General features: G+C 38.0%; 2 protein-coding genes across 2 annotated transcripts in view; both read right to left on the bottom strand.

The window, feature by feature from the left end:
• Positions 1-1,580: 1,580 nt before the first annotated feature.
• LOC131527697 (cholesterol 24-hydroxylase-like) lies at positions 1,581-8,813 on the bottom strand. Its single transcript, XM_058756957.1, has 15 exons — positions 8,571-8,813; positions 8,351-8,428; positions 7,441-7,522; positions 7,284-7,357; positions 6,780-6,866; positions 6,566-6,704; positions 6,354-6,467; positions 6,098-6,254; positions 5,466-5,537; positions 5,321-5,393; positions 5,152-5,236; positions 4,953-5,063; positions 3,517-3,605; positions 3,112-3,178; positions 1,581-2,657 (listed from the first exon to the last, which is right to left on the bottom strand). Exons 1-15 carry the CDS (start codon positions 8,702-8,704, stop codon positions 2,517-2,519), a joined length of 1,503 nt encoding a protein of 500 aa, XP_058612940.1. The 5' UTR covers positions 8,705-8,813; the 3' UTR covers positions 1,581-2,516.
• A 3,767-nt stretch (positions 8,814-12,580) lies between these two features.
• ism2b (isthmin 2b) overlaps positions 12,581-22,271 on the bottom strand; it is an 11,215-nt gene continuing 1,524 nt past the window's right edge. Inside the window, exons 2-6 of the mRNA XM_058756342.1 lie at positions 17,650-17,832; positions 16,885-17,185; positions 14,726-14,863; positions 14,563-14,631; positions 12,581-13,684 (exon numbers count right to left, since the gene is read on the bottom strand). Of these exons, the coding sequence (XP_058612325.1) occupies positions 13,167-13,684; positions 14,563-14,631; positions 14,726-14,863; positions 16,885-17,185; positions 17,650-17,832 (1,209 nt within the window). The 3' untranslated portion in view covers positions 12,581-13,166. The remainder of the gene's footprint in view (positions 13,685-14,562; positions 14,632-14,725; positions 14,864-16,884; positions 17,186-17,649; positions 17,833-22,271) is intronic.

Raw genomic sequence — 22,271 nt, 5'->3', positions numbered from 1 at the left:
GGTTCTCTAATCTTTTAGTATGCTATCTATTTTTATTTTTTATTATACAATTAACAAAAGCAAAAAAGGCCTCTAACACTAGCTTGCTCTATTCTTTTTCTATTCTGTCTGTTTTATTTATTATATAATTAAAAAAAAAAAAACCTTGCTACATGTACTGCTTTAAGCTAACTGAGACTTGTTATAGCATTTGCATATCATTGCTCATTTGTTGATTTTGATTGCTTTCATTGTCCTCATTTGCAAGTCGCTTTGGATAAAAGCATCTGCTAAATGACTAAATGTAAATGTAATCCCAACTCCAAATTTTCCTGTGATTATACAGTGGTGAAAATAATTATTTGATCCCATGCTGATTTTGTAAGTTTGCCCACTTAAAAAAAATATATATATATCATTTTTATGGTAGGTTTATTTAGAGACAGAATATCAAACAAAAAATCCAGAAAAAAGCAGCACACAAATGTTAAAAAAATATTTACATTTTAGTTAGTCAAATAAGTATTTGATCCCCATGCAAAACACGACTTAGTACTTGGTGCAGAAACCCTTGTTGGCAATCACAGAGGTCAGACATTTATTGTAGCTGGTCACCAGGTTTGCACACATCTCAGGAGGGTTTTTGGTCCACTCTTCTTTACAGATCCTCTCTAAATCATTTAGGTTTCTTAGCTGTCTCGAAGTTTCAGCTCCCTCCACAGATTTTCTATAGGATTAAGGTCTGGAGACTGGCTAGGCCACTCCAGGACCTTAAAGGGATACTCCAACCCAAAATGCAAATTTGGTCATTAATCACTTACCCCATGTTGTTCCAAACCCGTGAAAGCTTCGTTCGTCCTCGGAACACAATTTAAGATATTTTGGATGAAAATTTGATACCCTCATATATATACAACCGAAGTATATAGAAGAGCATCTCTGAACACGTTGAATATTTTATTGGCACACTTTGGGCCTCTTACCAATTAAGCATTATTTAAACACCACAGCCTATTAAGGAAGTTATGAAGGCATAAGGGGCTCCAACCTGGTACAAATAAGATGTACCTAATAATGTACACAGTGAGTGTTATTAATACCAAGTATTAATACTTTTTTACTCTGGTAACAAATTTCATTAGGAATAAGAGGCCTCTTATTGCCCTTCCTTTCTGTCTCTTTCTGTGCTTACTCTCAGTCGCCATCTCAAATGTAAGAAAGGCATATCATGTAACTGAAACTACAACTGTTCTCATTCTATCAGTTAAATAATTAAGGAGTTGTTTTTCCAAGTAAGATGTGTTGGAATGTTCCTGCAAGAGTTCAGTTAAGATGCTAGGCAGAGCAAAGACATAAGCAGATTGAACTGTTGGTGAAATAAATCTCTTTATGAATGGATCACTGAATTACTGGTTTACTCGATTAAAAAAAAAAGCTGTATAGTTCAAGACGAAACAACACTCCTGTGTCTTGCTGAGAGATAACTCAATTTTCTTTGGCAAAATTGAGAAAACAGTCAAAATTATCCAGTAACTACGTACTGACATGCTTTCTATACATGACAGAAATTTATTCATTAAAGAAAAAGAAAATTGAAAACATGAAATTGAAAACTTTTATTTTAATTATTTCTTACATTTCATAATTTCTTAGATGAGCTCAGTGTTCAACTGTTTCCCAACATTTTAAATGTCAACTGGAATATGTGCAAAGGATTGTAGGTGATTTAAGGATGTGAAGGATGCAACCTTCAAAATGCACAGGTGAAAGTCATGGAACAAAGGCTTACATGTCACTATATAAGACCTTTAACCCCTTAACTGTCACTCACAGTTTTGAACACAGACATGATAGTGCACTATCCAAACTTATTTTTATAATTCATGAATGAAAACATTTTCCAACGTGATTTTGATGTACCATTTCCATGGTAATGCAATGTCTGATTTGAAAATGGGTTTCAAAGGATGAATTTTGAGATTTTAAGTTTTCAACTGATATATAATTTCTTATGATTTCTAAAGTGTGATAGAGAAAAAGGCAAAAAAGAAGACTTTCTGTGACAAAGGTCAGAACTCCTGTTATGATGTAGATTTTTCAGGTGCACTCTTGTCATTAATTAATCTATTACTTTTCCTACATAATTTTTTTTACAAAAAAAGTGGTAAAATACCTATTTAGGAGTCTTAGACCTTTCCAACGATATATAGTTTGTCATGATTAGATTAGGATTTAATTGTAAAATAGTGAAGTAAACGTAGGCGTCCCACAGGGTGGACGGTGACAGTTAAGAGGTTAATTACTTTAATTACTATTAAAATGGTCTAGTGTCAAAGTTGATTGCAAATGGTTAAAAAATAGAAGTAGTATTTATCAGTCACAGCATATAAATTTAGACTTATTTTGGTTTAGGGCAGCTATAAAACTCTTGAGAGTTGATGAGACCCTTGTAGTGGTTAATGTTTGAATTATACAAGATGATGAATACAGGCATAAGTACACAAGAGTTGCCACAAAACAAGGGCCTTAAACATGTCCTATGAGCAGTGTTTAATGTGGCAGATCACTCCGCTCTTGGGCCGCAGAGTTCCCGTGTCTTTAATATCGAAAGACTGTCCAGGAACCAGACTGAACTCAAATCTCTGAAGCAGTTTGGCAAGCACAACTTTTGCCTCCATCTGAATTTAGAAAGACAACAGAGTGGTCAAGATCACAGCAAATTTGGCACTTGGAAAACAAGTATCAATCAAACAGCTAAAAGAATCCAAAACCTGAGCCTGTGTGTTCTGAAAGTCTAAAAATTCTGAAGGAGAAAGGGAGGTACAAAAGTGTGTGTGTGTGTGTGTGTGTGTGTGCGCATTTTTTGTGGGGTATGACAGGTATTACAAGGAGAAGGTTGTCCCCATATTTCAAAACGCTTATAAATCATACAGAATGGAGTGTATTGAAAATCTGAAAATGCACAAAGTTTCCTGTAAGGGGTAGGTTTAGGTGTAGGGTTGGTGTAGAGCAATAGCACATACAGTTTGTACAGTATAAAAACCATTACGCCTATGGGATGTCCCCACTTTTCACAAAAACAAACGTGTGTGTGTATGTATGTGTGCGTGTGTGTGTTGTGTGCTTCATCACCTGTGAGAAGACCTGCCCCAGACAGATTCGTGGACCAAGTGCAAATGGATAGTAGCTGTAGTAAGGCCTGTCAGATAAGAACACGATTAAAAATCAGCAGATTTCATGCCAAAATGTCACAATATAAAGGTGTGTTCATGTCGTAAATACCGTAATTACAAGAATCTGACTTGTAAAAAAATCATTCACGTCCTCATTGAACTTGTACAGTAATTATAATTTGTAAATTCTTACTGCTCTAACGTCATGCCAAAATGCTTAAATGGCAATGGCTTTAGCAGTAAAATGTTATTAAAGGGATAGTTCACCTTCAGTGTAATCTTGTAATTACCGTAATTATGGCATGAATGCAGCATTATAAAATACTAAAACAGAGGGTAAAATGAGGTTGTGATAATGACTTACTTTGGAGCATTCACATTAAACCTCTCTGGATCAAACTTCAATGGGTCTTTAAAAAACTTTTCCAGTCTTTGGGAAACATAAGAACTGAACTGTATGGAAAGATATGAAAATTATTAAAAATACTCACATTCATGTAAAATTAGTTACCGTTCAAGAGAACTCGTGCTGTGTCAAAACGCTGTGAGAATGCCTCTGCTTGATCGTGTCTTGAAGCACGTGTGAAATCAGCCCAATGGAGTGCCGAGACGTCACGGGCGGGGTTATGTAAAGACCAGGAAGCTTAAAAGCACATCTGGAACAAACAGTGTTATACAGCATTGTCCCTTAAGGCCCCAACATGACCCACCAAGCCATGTAGAACAACTTTGGCTCTGGTGGGTAAAGGCGTATATGGTGACAGGTCAAGCTGGGGTGTGTCTGCATACTATGGCTCTGTCGCAGGCATACCAGTGTGACCTGCTAAAATACCTTGATGAGAGCGAAGGGGTAGATCTGGACACAAGCCAAGAACTGTGCCAGGCCACAGATTTGTCTCTTTTGTCCCACTAAGGAGACGGCCAGGGCCATCTGTCATTCTATGCCAGCCCTGGTGGCCACAGAGATGCATCTGTGGTTGAACTTGTCCAACATCAAAGAGATGACACTCTCAGCTGAGGTCTTCTAAAGAGAAGGTGGATTTGAGGACTGTCATTCTCTCTAACTGGGCGTCAGTGAAGTCAGTGAAGTCCTCACACTATGAGCCTCAGACTTCTGAAGCATTCTGGCCAGCCCGAGAGTGGTTCTCAGCCCTGGTGGCCCTCTTTGATGGAAGGAGGGACCTTCTGTCTCAATCCTTCATGGCCAGAGTTATGGAAGCTATGGGTGTGGCCTCTGAGGGGGTACAACTCACAGATTCCTCATAGATGCTTATGAGTCCTCTGACCTTTTTTTTGCCTTTGGGGGTCAGAGCGCACTCAACTCAAAGTATGGTGGCTTCTAAAGCTTTTCTTTCAGGGGTGTCCCTGCAGGATGTTTGTGACGCAGTGGGCTGGTCCTCCCTGCTCACATTCATCAGATTCTATCATTCAGACCGGGGATCTACGCCAAGCTCTCAAGTTCTTCTGTCATATCTGTGCTTGCCATGATTCACACTAGACAGGCATTCATCAACATGCATGAGTTCCCTTGAAGGGTAACGTCTCAGATTATGACTGTAACCATGGTTCCCCGAGAGGGAACAAGACTCTGCGTCGCCCTGCCATATACTTCCTGTATCCCTGTGAGTGACTTGCTTCAACCTTTGAGAAGCTAACGCTGTTTTGTTTCCGGATGCGTTTTTAAGCTTCCTACGTCACCCTGCTTGTGACGTCTCGCCATTCCACTGGACTGATTTTACATGTGCCATAATGGCAACATAATGAACGGACCAGCCTTACTGGGAATCTGGCAACACTCACAATAACAGCACAGCCCCCTGGGATTTTCAGCCCGTTTACAACCATGTCCTCATGTAGCCAACGACTGGTTCCTGGAGCAGTTGGATACAGACGCAGCGTTTCCTTCAGCACCTTTAACAGTCAACAACACAAAGACCATAGAAATCGATACAAAACCATTTGTTTTTGTAGCATGTAAAAAACATCTCTGCAGACCCACCTGAGACAAATAGGTGAATTTTCCAAGATCTTCATATGAAATGTCTATTTTCGTCCCAAGGATTTCATCCACCTCTGCTTTAGCCCTGGGAAGGAAAGGAAATTCAAACTAGAAAGCATTGTAATGCAAGACAGATGGAATAGGTTCACATTTCCAAGAAGTGTTTAACCTTTTATATATCTCAGGATGTCTCCCTAATTCCATGATTGCAAATGAGAGCTGATTGGCTGTTGTCTCTTGCCCTGCAACAAAAACAAGCACGGTTTATAACTGCAAGGGTTTATGAACAAAAATCAAGCAACGCTGTAACTCACCAGCAATGAAGAAAGTCACAAAATTGTCCAACATCTGCTCATGATCTTTTGTGTCATTAATGTTTTCCTCCTCTGTAGAAAAAAATGGAAAGTGTTAACTGTAAAAGTAACTCTAAAAGGCACATATTAATATTTGTTGAAAAAATCCCACAAATTCGGATAATTCAAAGACATTGCAATGTTGTAAAAGATGAGTAATGTTCAGAACAGACATTGTCAAAGTGACTTCAGAAGTCAATATATTTGTTTTATTTCCATATCATTAAACATAAACCTTTAAGCCATTTTGTAATCCCCTTTGTGATGTTTTATAATTGTTGATCAATGCAAACGTGAGTGAGATGGATGCCTTTAGCCATCGAATTAAACAGTTTAACGTCTTAAAATGTGTCTTAAGACTCCTATAATCTGTTCCTATCAGTACTCTTTCGCAAACTTGTAATTTCACCTGACTTGCTCCAAAGAACACACTCGCTGCAAACAGTTAAACTTTTTCTGTTCCTTCCAGTTGCACTTTTGCTAACTTGTATTGGAGCTTTAATAGTTTAATTGCTATTCACCAAATTTTACCAAAGTGAAAAGGTAAAATACACTTAACCATTTGACACCCCCACCATTTGAGAGCCACATACCTGCTGTTTTGAGGATTTGTGTGAGAATGTCTTTGGGGACGTCTTCTCCATTTTCTATTGCTGTCTTCCTTTTTTGTATCCATTTCTCTCCCGTTTTACGCAGGAGTTCAACTGCATCCTTAATTTGCTGCACGGACTTCCAATTCTTTGGAAAAAGCTGAGGACCCACAAATGAAAAAACACACAAAGAAACTGATTGTATAGCATTAACCCTACTAATTTAGAGTGACAAGCATCTGTGGATAAATTCTCTTACTGTAAAAAATGGGTCTCTGAGATAGAACACCATGCCCTTTAAACACAGCTCTACTGCATTCTGGAAGGGGCTGTCAGTTTGCTTGAACAAATTTAAATCAACACCAAACGCCGCCTGTGGATGAAAACATGACTACTAAGTATTGATTAACAGCTAATTTAACCTTCCACATATTAGACCTTTCTTTGAATAAGCGGGAAGAAGAGTGAAACCTTGCAAATGACGTCGAGTGTGACACAGTTGACCAGGTCATGCATGATGGCAGGTGTTTTTGTGTCGGCTATTTCCTCCAGATGGTCCATTAGGCGCTCAGACATCTCGTTAAAAGTGCCCATCAAGCTTCGTAAGTATCTGACGGATAAGACAGCATCAGCTGAGGTGCATCTCTATCTCATTTCAGTATATCAAGAGATGTTCTTGACTCACGTGCCGCTAAAAGCCGGATCCATGATGCGACGCTGCCTGTACCAGACGTCATGGTCCATAGCCGTCACTAACCCGGTTCCAAGGAACCTAAGAAAATTGATTCAGACTTGATTCACATTCATCACACACTGTGGGGAAATACACTTTTAATACTATACATGCATTTTATATACCTGTTTTTATGTCTTTTTTCTTATTAATTTTGATCACAGCTGAGATTATATCTGAAGACCCCATGATGGATAGGATGAATTTTCTTATTGTCAAGACGACACACCTCCCCTCACGTCTGGACTGTCTTCTCCAGTAAAAATGCACGTATAAAGGCATATAGATGGATATAAACCCCTATTAAACACGGGGTCTCTACCATACAAACTTCTAGATGATGATGATGAGGGTGGAAATGTGTCTTAGTGTAGCCCACTGCTATTAATGTAGAGATTTTGAGACTAGACTACACCTAGTAGTGCTATGGCATATCCAGAACAAATTAAAGCTTACCGTTTTCCAAACAAGTTAAAGAGGCGTTTGTAGACAAAGGGATCTTTGAGATACTTAGGTGACATCAGCATTGTCTACAATGACAGGGTAGAGAATTTTATTTATTAGATTGTGTGGCATCTAAATTATGAACATTAATGAAATTTTAAATATTTACCTTTGTAGCCTCGGGGCAATGGACATTGATCACAACATAATGAAAACTGTACAGCCTGTAGACAGGGCCATATTTTTCTGCCCTTAAAAACAAGAACACGGTCACATTGCTGAGAACGCTCTACTACTGTGTGTGTGTGTGTGTGTGTACTTGTTAATGCTACATGGATAGTAAAACCTGAAATTTTTGACATTGTAGGGACCGACCTGTGGTCCCCACGAGGGAAAAAAAAAAAAAAGTAAAAATAGTAAATGATGTTTATCTGAAAGTGTAACAATGCAAACAGGTTTTCTGTAAGGGGTAGGTTTAGGGTTAGTGTTGGGTTAGGGGATAGAAAATATTGTTTGGTCAGTATAAAAGTAATATAAGTCTATGGAAAGTCTCCACAATTCACAGAAACAAACGTGTGTGTGTGTGTGTGTGTGTGTGTGTGTGTGAAAGAGAGAGAGACAGAGACCTGTAAATAGAACAATCGAACCCTGCCCAAAACACAATAGAAAATGTAATGGTTATAATGGGAATTGTATTGGTTTTAATGGAAACTATAATGGTGTCTACTGGTATGTGTTGGATTCTTTTGGTGGGATGTTAAATCCTATTGGAAAATGTCCAAAACACACTACAAAAAAGTAATTTTGTAATGGTTTTACTGGAAAAAGCTAATGGTTCATAATGGTATTTTAATGGAAACCATCTGAATTTCTGTGATGGTTTCTATTGGGCTTCTATTGTTTTTTTAGCAGAGAAATGCAATATCACTACAATGTGATATGACAACGCACTGTTACGTAACATTAACATTGTTTTGTAGGTGCAAGTTCAAATCATCGAGACATTAGTCAAGAAAAAAAAAAAAGTACAAATAAGGAAACAAATGATAAATTATTATACAAACGTGTTTTGTACTTACCACTCAAGAAATAAATCCTGTATAAGGTTATCCGATTTCGCCGCTCTGGAAAAAGTAGGTGTATGCCCCAGCAGAAAACTGTCAGGATATTAGATTTCATGTTATTTATCTGAACTTTGATCATAATAACAAAGTTGGTCTTTTCGCAATATCTTTTATGTAGCGGTATCACCCACATTTATATAGAAAACGAATACTTATTAACTAATAAGTTTATTACCTGTCTCTTGGAGGTCCAGGTATATGATCATATTTCTGGTGAACATGATGAACATACAGACAATATGCAAGAAATGCAGAGAAAACAGCAGCGAGCAGGTAAAACATCACATATAAGACCCATTCTGAGATCATGATGGTGGTGCTGTAGCTCAGCGTGTAAAGCACGTCTGTCTTTTAATGCTATCAAAATATCGCTTTAACCAAAGTCTTTATTTCCGGATCTTCTCGTCTTCTGACTTGTTTTGGACGATAGAGGGCAGTGCTAATCTTCTTGTATTCCTACATTTCGAAGGAAAATCAGCGTACTGAGCCACTTGTCAGATAAGCAGTTTAAAAATGCTACATGTATTTTTTTTTTCTAGTAGCATATTTATTATATACATTAATTGTTCACATAGGATGTAAATCTGAATAGTTTACTTTAGAGATGAGTTCTTACAATACACAAAGCAGTGTGTAATTTACAAAATGATACAATAAGATAGTTATTTTTAGACTTATAGGCCTGTTTGTAAACACAGTAAAAATTAAAAAAGACAGAAAAAAGAAAGAAAATACAACCATACCCTCCTGAGACTATATTTTTGTGTGCATTTTCCATTTCACTTAACTATTTGTAACTAATAGCACTTGATAACCTTACTAACTATATAGCCTATATGTTGTGCTTCAAACTGTTCATTACTAATATTTTAAAAATGTAATGTAAATGTCTGTACATTGTCAAATAAACAAAACTGCAAAAGAAAGATAAACAGAATTTTAAAAGATTTAAAAAAAAAAAAAGTTTTAAAGTAGAATAAAAAGTAATGAAATATAATGTAATATAACAAAATATAAAATAAAATACCTGATAGAATAAAATGAATTAAGCAATATCAAATTTGTCATCTTGTCAATATACCAGTACTACTTGTTATAAATCATGGAATTGCCACATCAGAATAAAATGCTATTCATTCAAAATAAACTCAATTTCAATTACAATTTAAAATTTTCCCGTACTTATTTGAAACTGATGTCATCTTGTTTTGTCACATGACATAATTCAGCACCAACTTTTCACTTACAGCCTGTTTAGTTAACATTTCACATGTCATCGGCAGCAAAGATCAAAATTAAACGGTTATTGAGGTATTGGTATGAACTAAAAGACACAATGGACTGGTTTGAAAATTTTTGGTTAGATTTATTCTACATCACGAGATGCCCTCCAATGAGTTTGACGTAGAATACAGCCTCTGTCAGTGCTAAAAAAGATCACCACAGTTCTCAGTCTTCAAACGACCAGTTAATTGAAAAGAAAAAAAAGCTGATGAATGCTATAATCAGGCCTCCACTCAGAGGGTTTATAGCATGTGTGGCCTGTATCACTTACATCTGTGGTCTCAGTGGGTGGCAGACAGCACTGGGAGTACTGAAGCTGCTCTACAGCCACACAAACAGAGGAAATTTTAGATTCCTGTAGCTCTGAGAGAGCAAACAGCACTGTAGTCACCAAGTACTGGCAGGGTGCCTGATGAGCCCAGACTTCTGACGTGGACCTGAAATACTGGTGCATTTTGAGAGTAGCCTTCCAAAAATTGACCTTTGCGTAAATCATTTTATTTTCTTGACTTAGAAATTGTTATGACCCTTTTATTTTAGACAGCATTTTAGGGTCCATGTCAGTCCAATTCCTAAAGCCGTTGAATTAATGTCATTTTCACTCTTGATATGCTACAAACTGCTGTAGGATCTATTGGTGACCTATTTGCATTAGCCAATGTCAATGTGTTTCTAAGCTCTGTATATATATATATAGAAGGACAATCAGAATCCTTGAGATTTCACTGCAGTCTTAATCCTATGGATTTTTGTTACCTTGCTCTTTGACCTCCTAATCGCTGTTATTTAATCCCTGCCTAAGAACTACTGACAGACATGACAATATGCCCAAATATTCTGGCCCGTTCTATCTATCTATCTATCTCTCTATCTATCTCTCTATCTCTCTATCTATCTATCTATCTATCTATCTATCTATCTATCTATCTATCTATCTATCTATCTATCTATCTATCTATCTATCTGTCTGTCTGTCTGTCTGTCTGTCTGTCTGTCTAGGTCCAAATATCTGTATGCTGAGCAGAATACTTGGATATAAACCATCTAAAGTTATATAGATACTTCAAGTCTAGTCATATTTATTTGTATAATGTTTTTCACAATACACACAGTTTCAAAGCAGCTTTACAGAACTAGCACATATATTACAGTTTTTCTCAATCGCTTTGGCATATTTTCCAAACATTCTTAATGTAGCACATTCTTCACAACTGTTTGCTGGAACATCAGCAATATTGATATATTGATGAATGTGGGTAACTAAAAAAGTTGGGGGAAAAAATACTATGAAAGTCAATGAGGACCAGACACTGTCTTTCAAGCGATGATGTTGAGATAGGATGTGTCTTTCATTTCAACTAGTAACGTCTCTAATTTCAACCACAGTAAGGAACGCCATCCCAATATACTAATTCTGCTTGAAATCAATGTAGTTTAAACAAGAAGCTGTTAAGAGTCAACTCATAATGTTTTAACCCACCCAGTAAGCAAGCAAAAAACTCAGTCTATAACCTAATGGTCAGTTCAGTTCTAAATTCAAATTACAATTCTACATTGTGTTTGCTACCATTATTTAAATCCAATTCAAATTCAGGAATTTAAAAGGCATTCTCTGAAGTCTGAACGGCACACAAGCCTGCTCATCACAAGGGAAACAACATCTTCTAACTAAAAACAGATTTCCACGAATACAAAAAAAGCAGATAGCCAGGGGAGATGAGTTTCCAGTTGTTGGATGTTTCTAGTTAAAACCGAACAAATGGAAAAACAGAGTAATCAAAGACATGAGCCCTGATGAGTCTCTCACTGATGGGTATTGATGGTTGTTCATGTAAAGGGATGACAGGTATCTGCATTGCAGTGCCAAAATAGTCTGCATGGAGTGTTCTTGCTTAGCATCAGTTAGTCCAGATGTTACGATTCATAACTAAACAACCTGATGTATTTTATTGAAAGAAACAAGCAAGAGATTTATTTTTTTTCAAACTCATCTTTGTATTTGTTTTAATAGAACTTGCAAAATCATTATAAAGTACACATGATAATAAACAGCGAATATTGACTTGTTTTGTTGTTAAAGAGGTGTTTGAGAACATGATTTCCCTTTTTAGGTCAGTGTGTCCTGGAGGACTCTGGGTAGTGCACCATCTGAATGGATAATCAGTTCAAAGCGTCAGCAAATGTGCGATAAAAATACAATAAATACTGTACAACACATGCTAACACAGAAATACTGTTCTTGCCATTAATGTAGCAATGACCACAGGAAGCAATCCGTTCACAACAAAAACACCATAAACACGCATAACAATGTTTCATCATGCAAATATACATTTCAATAAATGTTAAATAAAGTGCCAGCCGTAGCATGTGCATACACAGACTGCATACTCTTAAGAGCAATATTTCAAATGAGAGGTCTGGAGCAATATTAAGTAATTCCCCTGCAACAGTTCCCAACAACACATGAAAAGCAACAGCAATAACAACACAGCAAATGCACATTTGCAGAACTAAACAGCACATACATGTTATAACAATATACACATTATAATATTCTCTTTATGTCTGTCTGCTTGTTCCCTTTCTGAAATTTTGACTCTATTAAAGAACTAAATGAACATTGTTATGGAATGGTTTCCCCTGAGTTGGCAGTGAAAGTGTGCCCATTGACTCTCAAACATCCCCGCAAGTCTATAGCAGAGGTTTTTATCTCATTTTGCTTCAGGACCCAAATTTTACATTGGATGGCACTGATATCAAAGTAAATACAGCGGGATCCAAAGGTCTGAGACCACACTCAATATATGGGATTCAAGATCTATAAGGGTTAAATGTTATTGTTAAAACAAATAATAAATAAGATTTCGACAATTAATTAAAATGAATAGGGGGTCAAATGAGCAAATTACATTGACCATATGAGCAACAAGGGGTCAGACTGAAGCACATAAGGAATCTCTTTGGAATATTCTCAAATCATGCTGGATAACATGATCATTAGGTTTTGAACAAATCTGGAACTCTTGTTAGATCCAGTTCTGCTGTCTAATAAGCAAAAGACATTAAAATCATGTACATTTTTTAATACAATTTTATTATACTGATAATTTTTTAGTTTGTGGCGTCAGACCTTTGCATCCCACTCTATGTGACTGCAGCAGCAGCAACAACAACAACACCAACAAAATGCTGTATTGGTCATTTACACAAATACAAGAGTTACAAGAGTCACATATCAAAAGAGAGATTATCAACAGATCGATTATAATCCATTTTTAAACATTTCTTACATTTTCCACAATATTCCAACCACAGGAAAAGCTAGAGGCCATGCTTTGCGAATACAGTTACGACAATGCATCCCACAACATAAGACTGGCTCTATACTGCACACTTATGTTATGCGTCTGGCTGGTATTTTTTTGTATTGGGTTAAGCACCACAGCAGGATGGTGTGTCAGAGGAGGGACAGTCATTTGGTGGCTTAATATTCTCTGGCTTCCTCCAATTCATTCATGAAAATGTCCTGTTGGGGGTTTTCTGTGCAATGCAGACCATTATTGGGTGGGCGGATGGCATGAAACCTGCTCCAGTCTCCTTTGCACAGAATCCAAGGCATTACATCCACCTTAAAATGCAGCTCTGGAGAGAACTCTGTGCTTATTAGGTTGGGAGTACCTGCACCCTTGCCCCTTGTAATTAGAAGCTTGTTGTCATCATAGCAACAATGCTGTGCGGCCAGAGTGGTGCCATCTCTTGAGAGGCCAGAACGCAAGCAAGAGCGTGCCGAGGGCTTGTAGATGTCCAGCCGTTCTTTTGGGCCGCTAGCATCCCTCCATTGGAAGGTCTGGTCACGTCCTGCATCCAGCAGACTGACTATATTGGTGGAGGCTTCTGAAGGATAGGTGCACGGACAGCTGGGTAATTCAGCCAAAACCTGCAGCAGGTAACGCTGGAGAAACTCACTCTTACAATTCAACCACTTCTCACAGCTGTCAACATCTGCAGAACAACCAAACAGATTACACATTAGCCATATCAACTATAGCAGAGTACTATTTGCCCAGTAGTGGTTTAAAAAGTAGTGTGTGATAGTTTCACGCATTATAAAATAAGAATTTACATTTTTTTTTTTTTTACATATTCATGCATCGTTGTGTGTAAAGTTCCAATGCTATCTCACGACCAATTCGTACGTATTTTATGAGGTGGCTAATTCGTACGATTTTCTACGATTTGTCTAAACCCCAGTGATGGGTAGGTTTAGGGGCGGGGTTAGGTGTAGGTCATTTGTACAAATTCATACGAATTATGCAACTCGAAAAATACGCAATTTGGCAAAAATCTTATGAATTTGTACGAGTGAGGTCGTCCGAATTCATACGAATTAGCCACCTCGTAAAATATGTACGAATTGCCGTGAGATCGGGCTGAAAGTTCATATAGACTATATATTGCAAAAAGCATTAACTAATACAAGTTAACACATTTATCTGATTTTACATCGCAACTGCTCAATCAGTTTTTTATGATGGAGCAAGAGCTTCTCACTGGCAATGGCTTCTCAATACAATTATAAATCTAATTCAAATGGGACATTTAACAAAAAGCATGTCACTTGCTATCTTGGTATGCCAGAATTTCATTATTATTAGAACTCAACAACGAGCATAAAATTCAACCTACAAACAGGATACAATGTTAATGTGTCAAGGTGACATTTTGTGGATGTATAGAGTCAGTTCAGCCTCTCCACAGGTGTACATATTCCACTAACATTTGACAATCAGTGTCTTGAATGCTTTTTTTTTTACATTTTATAATTATTTTAACAATTCATGATTAATTGAATTGAATACTGACAGCTTTAAAGCACTCACCAGTGCCAAAGGGTTCTGTACCATTTTCCATCTCAAATGGAAAGACATGAGCCACACTGTTCCAATCATCTGGAGAAAAAAAAAACCTCAGTGTGACATAATATTACATAAAATGATTTAGAATTTTATTCAAAACAGATACATTTTTGAGAACTGAAATAACCTGGGCACGGCACGAGGTCACAGCTTCGGGATTCGGTGGAGATGCAGAAATCTCCACATGAACGTGAGCGGGTCTGGTTGCCATTTCCACAAGTGACACTACAGGGACCCCATGCACTCCATTCTTCCTCTTTCTCTCCTAAAGGCACAAGAATAATCAGTTAAAACATTATTATTATTTTTTGTTGTTGTTGTTGTTGTTGGTAGTACCAATCACCATTCCTCATATAGGGTTTGAAGAAAATCCTTAATCCTTAAGTACTTTTCAGTGATTGGATAACAATTGTTCCTCTGGGATGCATTACCATTACTCTTTCCACTTGGTATTAACAGGTGCTTCAAATGCATGCCTGCAACCACTTGTGCTGTTAATACACCACCTCTTATGTTGTTTCCGACTTCCCCCATACATGGGGTTTTAGTGATCTAATCACAAAATGTTTCAGACCCTGTTTACACTGACAACTTAATGCAAGACCAGTTAGCAGTTAGAAATCATCTAGCAAGCACTCCTGGAATATCTTAGTAATAAACCTAGCAAATACATAAAAACAGCCACTCATTACTAAAAGACACCACCCCAGGAAAAGCTTTGCAATAGCATGGTAGCACCCTGGAAACCACCAACAAAAACACTCTAATACCTTGATGGTAACTTTTGCAGAAGAAAACAAGGGTAAGCTGAAAGAGTAAGCTTTTGCCAGGCCTTATATCCTCCAAAAAAAAAGAAACAGATTTAAAAAGGCTGATTAACTTTTAGCATTTGGAGGAGATTTCAACACTCTTTACAAAAAACAAACTGCCGCATTAAACAAAGACAACAGACGTCTTTTTCTTTCTTCTGTAATACAGAGTATAGATTACAGAGTAGCATTTTTAAATATTTAAACTTGAATTTGGGTGGGGTGCCAATGACATTGCACACACAGTCATGGTGTCCTGATTACAGACAGACTAGTGAATGATGAAAAGGAGGCGTTGGCTTGCTGGCTTTGTAGAACTGCCAAACTGTGAAACCCACAACAGCTACAAGGCTTGTCATATAGCAGAAGCAGGAATGGGCACTAAATCCACAGGGTCAAGATTTGGGTGGTTAGCATTAGCAGTTACCCCTGCTAAAAGATTGGTGTCAAGAAAATTTTGGATGGGCTATTAAATCTCTTTGACCATTCCTTTGGCATAAAGGGCACTCTGTTTAAAAAAAGGACTGAAATCGTCAGAATAAACAAACAAAGCATCATTTCAATAAAACATTATCTTCCTGTCCTTTTAAGGGCACAGAAATCCATTTAAAAAATGAAATTATTCTGTGATAGTAGAATAGGCATCAACGTCTGGTCTAGATTGAGGCCATTCTTAGTCTCCAAATTTAGTACTCAATCACTGTGTCTTTCCCTGACCGCTCCAATTAAACCCCCATCCCATTTCATACTTGTCTTCAATGAAAGACTGCACAACTAAAACGCAAAATGCACAATTCCCACCATAAAACAGACATGGCCTGGAGAGAAAAACAAAAAAGGAACAGAGGCGTAATGTTATGCATGGCCTTGAAAAGCCTAGGATTCTTGAACAGGCTTAAAAGATCTAGCCGCTCTGGGCTGGAGGGGGTGGTGGGGGGATGCAGGGTCTGGGGCCCAACCCGCGGGACATAAAAAGTAAACGGATGACCCCTCTCACTCTGTGTTCCCGATCTGCACTCTAATTGAACACAAGCATGGGCTTATTTGCCCAAGAGAATGTACTCACGCTGCCATTAGTGAGCGGATCGGGCTCGTCTTCAAACAGCGGTCTTCTCCGCCGAGTGGAACCAGTGTCTACATCAAAGGTCCGGCACTCACAAATACCCCGCCGCTGCGAGTTTAGTCTGAATCAATGCTGTGAAACAGCCTTTACCAGCTCGCTCTACCATTCCTCCCCAGTCTCTACATCTCTCTTTGCCTTAAACCACTCTCCAGATCGCTTCATCTGATTGCTGCCAATGCAGCTTTCTTAAATTATCTCATTGATTTCTCTTTCTTAAATTCTGATGTTACCAGTTCTGTCAACTTTCTTCATTCCAAGGCTTTTATTAATCGCACAGCTTGAATGTTCAAATATTCTTACTTCTAATTCTCAAGACTTGTGTGTAGAAACAGCTAATAAAAAGAAAGCGCTCACCATAATGGAGTTGAGTCCATGGGCTTTCCCAAATGCCATCTGTCTTGTCCAGACCACTAGGAAGGGGCTCCCCACTGTCATACTCCAGTGCATAATCATCCTCTTCCTCCACTGCTTGGCCAGTACCATCCTCGCCTGAATCTACATCTGTGTAGCCCCAAAATAAAGGCCAGAAAAGCTTCTTCCCGCCCAGCCATTCTACAGTAGAGGAGGGAGAAGATGTGGGCCAGTCGTTGCTCCATTCTTTAACCAGGTCCATGTCCACTTCCATGGGGGGGTCATCCAACACCTCGATGGTCACCTATAACCAAGGATGCAAAGTACACAGGGATTAAATAGGATGGAACACTGGGTGTTATTTTAAGAACTTAAAACACGCAGCTAATAAAGGCAATGAAGACAAATCATCCTCTAGTAAGTCTGGAGAAAAGTCAGTGACAGTAAGTTTCAGCGGTGAGTCACTGATCGAGTTTTTTGATTTGAGCTCAGGCTCGATATCAAATCAAGCAGAATTACTTCCTCCTCATCTCTAGATAAGATTACTTATTACACTTAACTACATCCTATCAGGAGTGATGACTCACTATGGATGCTGATGAATCCACTTTGGCTTAGACAGGATTAGACATTAGCCTCAGAGTAATGGCTTATTATATCTGGGCTGGCATATTATGACTTGCCCCACTCAATCATCAAAAGTCACATCACAAAGCATTTCACAGAGATGACTACTAACTTGAGATGTGTGCTCTTGCATGTGCTCACCTGAATGTTTGGGTTTTGGGAGTCAGTGTCAGCATTGGCCAGGTCAGGAAAGTTTTTGAGGTCTAGGACAAAGGGTTTTGATTCTTCCTCGGGCTCAGGCTGTGGTAGGACACCTGTTGAACGATGCTGGAGCCACCTGTGTTGGTGGGGACGAGGGTCTGCCAACTCGTTCTGGACTTGGTTCTGTTGGTGCGAGAGATGATGTCAATGTCTCTCAAAGATGTGTGATGAAGTGCTAGCTTGCATAGAGTGGTGTAGGTATGAAAATCATAACCAGGAAGACAAATTCGCCACTGGTTCCTTAAGATATTCTTATGGGGTTTTATAATGGGGTTTTTCAATGTATAAGTAAAATAAAGCCTGTGGTAAACATAACTTGAAAATACTTTGACATTTTGTTCTACAACATAAACTGTAGTTTATGCAGCTTACTTAGTAGAACAAAATGTCAAAGTATCTTCAAGTTATGTTTGCCACACTCTTTATTTCACTCATAAATTGAAAAACCCCATTATTAAACCCCATAGGAAAATCTCGAGGAACCAGCAGCGAATTAGTCCTCCAGGTTCTGGCATCATACCTGCACCACTCCTATTGCAACATTTTGGAGCATCTATAGTGACCATTATTTGTCAAACACAGGTTTTAGTTGCTATTGTGATATTTCTTGCATATGGTGATGACACAGTTTATAATGATTTATCAACCCTTGTGCGTCAATAAAAAAAGTTACAGATAGGTCCATGTTGGACAAAAATTTCCATGTCAAAAAACTGTCGTAAAAATGTGAAGCTTGGGAGCACAGACTTAAGTTTGGTCTCGTTTTAAAGAAGACCCATGGCAGATTATTGTTGAAGTAAAAAAAAAACGTTTTAAAAAGTGAAACCAAAAAAAAAAAGTTATAGAGGTTTAAGTTCATGAAAATGCTTTATGAGCAATATTTTACATGAAATATATATTTTATGAAACATGTTGAACTCTAAACCTGCTAGAAAATCAAAGCCATAAATCTAAACAATTTGTGTTCCAAATTTGAGGTTGATATCTAAAAAAATAAGCTTTCAGTGAGATTTTGTTTGGGCGCAGTACCAAATTTTCTCTCTCAAATATTACAAGCACACACACACACACAATTTTTTTTATGACACGCATACAAACTACACTCTGACATCCATACCAACACACCCACACAATTATAGCTGCATTATTTATCCAATTGGCTCTATAATATGCAGAAGCAGAAAACAGGAATAAAGCGAGTATTTGCTTCATAGGCCAAACCTGAAAAAATGGCACCATCTGGTAAAAAAAATTAATTTTGAAGCCTTGCCAACAGAATGAAAGCCTATTAACAAAAATTGCATTCCTTTTACTGTTAAATGGCACTGTGATTAAAAATAGGGGACAATGGGGACATTTTTGTCCTTAAGGTCCTGAGAGGAACTATTTTTGTACCTAGTGCAAAATAGATTTATTAAAGGAAATGGGGTGAAATAGTAAAGTTCCAATAAAAATACACACCTGTGCCAAGATTTATGCAGCTGGCAATAACACAGGCAAAATGATTAAAAAATAAAACACTGAAAAGGACAAAAATGTCCAAAAGGTCGCACAAGAGTTAAAGGTATACAGTAACTCAAGTGAAAAGGATGGGATGTTCCTTATAATAGCTTATAATAAGTCAATTTGTACCCATTTTCCACTAAAAATGTGCTGATGTTTTTGCTCGCTTGGGGACCTGTAAACATTTATCAAAACCAGAGTTTCTACTGACTTGAGAGCTGAACAATGAAGTAACTGTCCACAAAAAACTATTTTTTGTTACAAAAAAGAATTAAAATGTTTTTTTTACAAGAACCAGTGTCCATCAATGTGTCATGTAGGCAGTTTCCAAATTGTGGCTACCTCAGTGATTTTTAAAAAGACATTGTATTTTTTTAAAGATTTTGAGCAATCTAGTTTTGCTTTGCGTCAGTCTAGCCAGACCGAGGTGTACCAAAGATTGGCTGTGGCAATGTTGGTTTTATCAAACTCATACTTAGAGAAGTGCTAATGCTGGTTGTGCTGATTCATACTCTGGACAAAGTGCATTACTGGGGTTTTTGGACACTTCTTTCTTCATTGTGCAACTGGATCTTTGGCCTTTGTACTGCATCTCATGCTATTTGAACACATGTATACCACAATTAAATAATTGTAAAAAGCAATCCATTTTTTTGAGTCAAAATGAAACATGTTTTTTCAACAGTGGAGCAATCGGTTAAATATCGAATGAATTCAGCTGTGAATCAGAGGTGTCTTATGTCTTTTGCCCTAAGTTGTATTCCATTTGATCTGCAGATAAGACACTCAGGGGTATGTGAGCTTCTCTGTAAGACTTATTCTCAGTATTAATCTTTTCTTCCTGGAAGTCTCAACAAGAGGGGCTGAAGGACTAGTCGCTGTCGCTCAGTAAAGACTCGTAACATGGCCTAACAGAAGGAGTTTAATTTCCTAAGCGTTCGGAATAGAAACCGAATCTCTCCTTACATCCTTTGTCTCCCTGAGGCCATCTCTTGTCTTTCTCTGTATTGTTAATTCATTGTAAAATCGTCTTTCCTCCCGGTGGAATGTGGCCTGTCCTGCCAGTGGGCTTTCTCACCATCACAAACATATGGCATGAATTCCAGAACCCGAAACAAAGCCTTATGCGCTAGCGGAAGACCATGGGATACACACACAGCCCCTATTGAGCTCTCTGGTGAGACACATGGACGCAATCAGCTCACACAATTTATGTTGGGGCATTTGGGAAAGCAGTCTGCAGTGCAGCCTAGATTTATCTGACCTCCAATATCAAAGTCCCAGGACCACGCCATTTCCAAACCAGCGAAGAAAAACAATCATCTAAGAACCCCCAGTCCCTTTCCCTTTGACGACCCCTGCCCCACATGTAAAAACAAAAGAGACATTTAGTAATACAAAGCTGAGTAGCAGGACCTTTCTTGGAGAGGTTAGACATGGCCCCCTTGTGCACAAATACAGGATCAAGGAGACCAGAATGCAGGAAATTCCACATTAACACAGAAGAGGGGCTGAAAAAACAATTTAGGAGCTGAACTATGACCCTGTGAGAGAGAGTGAAACTAAGTGTTTTTTGACCAGTATTATGTAAAGCTCTACTGTATGAGGCCTCTACGCATTCTGCCCCCCTTTGCATGGTGAAATAATAAAAACAGGGATGGAGCACTGAATATATTGGTCCATAAGATGCTGTCACCACCTCAAGATATTTTACTAAAGTTTCACTCAGTTCACAGAAGTTTCACTAGTTTCACTCGTGTTAAAGGGTTAGCTCACCCAAAAATGAAAATTCTGTCATTAATTACTCATGCATCCTCTTGTGGTTTCACACCCGTAAGACCTCCGTTCATCTTCGGAACACAAATTAAGACATTTTTGACAAATTCCGTGAGCTCTCTGACCCTCCCATAGACAGCAAGGATCGTAACACGATCAAGGTCCAGAAACAGTAGCAAGGACATCGGGAAAATTATCCATGTGACATCAGGGGTTCAACCATAATTTTGCGAAGCTACGAGAATACTTTTTATGCGCAAAAAAAAGGCTTTATTCAACAATTTGTCTCCACTGTAGTGCCATTTTGTATGCCATTTCATATCCACTGAACGTAAACAGCGTATGCTCTTCTGTGTCAGCTGCGCCATGCGGATATGTTGTTTACGTTCAGATCAAAGAGCAAACAACGTAGAAAACGTATCCGTGTGGCACAGCTGACACAGAAGAGCGTACGCTGTTTACGTTCAGTGGCTTCGCAAAATTACGGTTGAACCACTGATGTCACATGGATTATTTTACTGATGTCCTTGCTATGTTTCTGGACCTTGATCGTGGTAGGATCCTTGCTGTCTATGGGAGGGTCAGAGAGCTCACGGAATTCATCAAAAATGTCTTAATTTGTGTTCCGAGGATGAACGAAGGTCTTACAGGTTTGGAACGACATGAGGGTGAGTAATTAATGACAGAATTTTCATTTTTGGGTGAACTAACCCTTTAACGAAACAAGATGCAACTCGCACCTGGGGGTAGTTATGAGTTAATTTAATTCCTGTTATTCCGACTAAAATATTCATGACACGCCACATTTATACAACACTCCAGTAAATGAGCACTCATTAATGACAACAGTTCATTCCAAAAGGCACAGGCACATTTTAACCTGTCAACCCATTTACCATTTTGTGGTAAACAACTGATTATTGAAACTGATTATTGAAAGCTGGATATATGTAGAAATAACATTATATTCTAATAAACCCTATGATCACCATTAATAGCAGTATTAACTGTAACACTGTCAACCATGTTACCTCTGACTCTTACTTTTCTGAAGGCATAGTGAAGTCATCAGCATATATTAAATTGCATTATTGCATTTGTATTAATTTATCTGAAGTAACACAATGTACATTATTAATTCTCAAAAACTGAAATGTTTAGAACTTGGACTGACTGAAGAGTTTCTTCAACTGCAGTTCTATCAGAATTAACAAATGTCAGTTTCACAGATGTTTTTTTTTTTCTGAATTATTCTGAAATGATAATGTGTAGGAAATGTGTAG

The sequence above is a fragment of the Onychostoma macrolepis genome, chromosome 20 (genome assembly GCF_012432095.1).
Source record: "Onychostoma macrolepis isolate SWU-2019 chromosome 20, ASM1243209v1, whole genome shotgun sequence".
In the NCBI taxonomy this organism is placed as follows: Eukaryota; Metazoa; Chordata; class Actinopteri; order Cypriniformes; family Cyprinidae; genus Onychostoma; species Onychostoma macrolepis.
The sequence above is the reverse complement of the archived record's forward strand: the minus strand, read 5'-3'. Positions and strand labels throughout refer to the sequence as shown.

Excerpts from the sequence above, each read along its gene's own strand:
- LOC131527697 (XM_058756957.1), bottom strand. The coding sequence starts at position 8,704 with ATGATCTCAGAATGGGTCTTATATGTGATGTTTTACCTGCTCGCTGCT. Across the intron at positions 7,358-7,440 it reads ATTGCCCCGAGGCTACAAAG|ACAATGCTGATGTCACCTAA; the intron begins GTAAATATTTAA and ends CTGTCATTGTAG. Across the intron at positions 2,658-3,111 it reads TGGGGCAGGTCTTCTCACAG|ATGGAGGCAAAAGTTGTGCT; the intron begins GTGATGAAGCAC and ends TTCTAAATTCAG.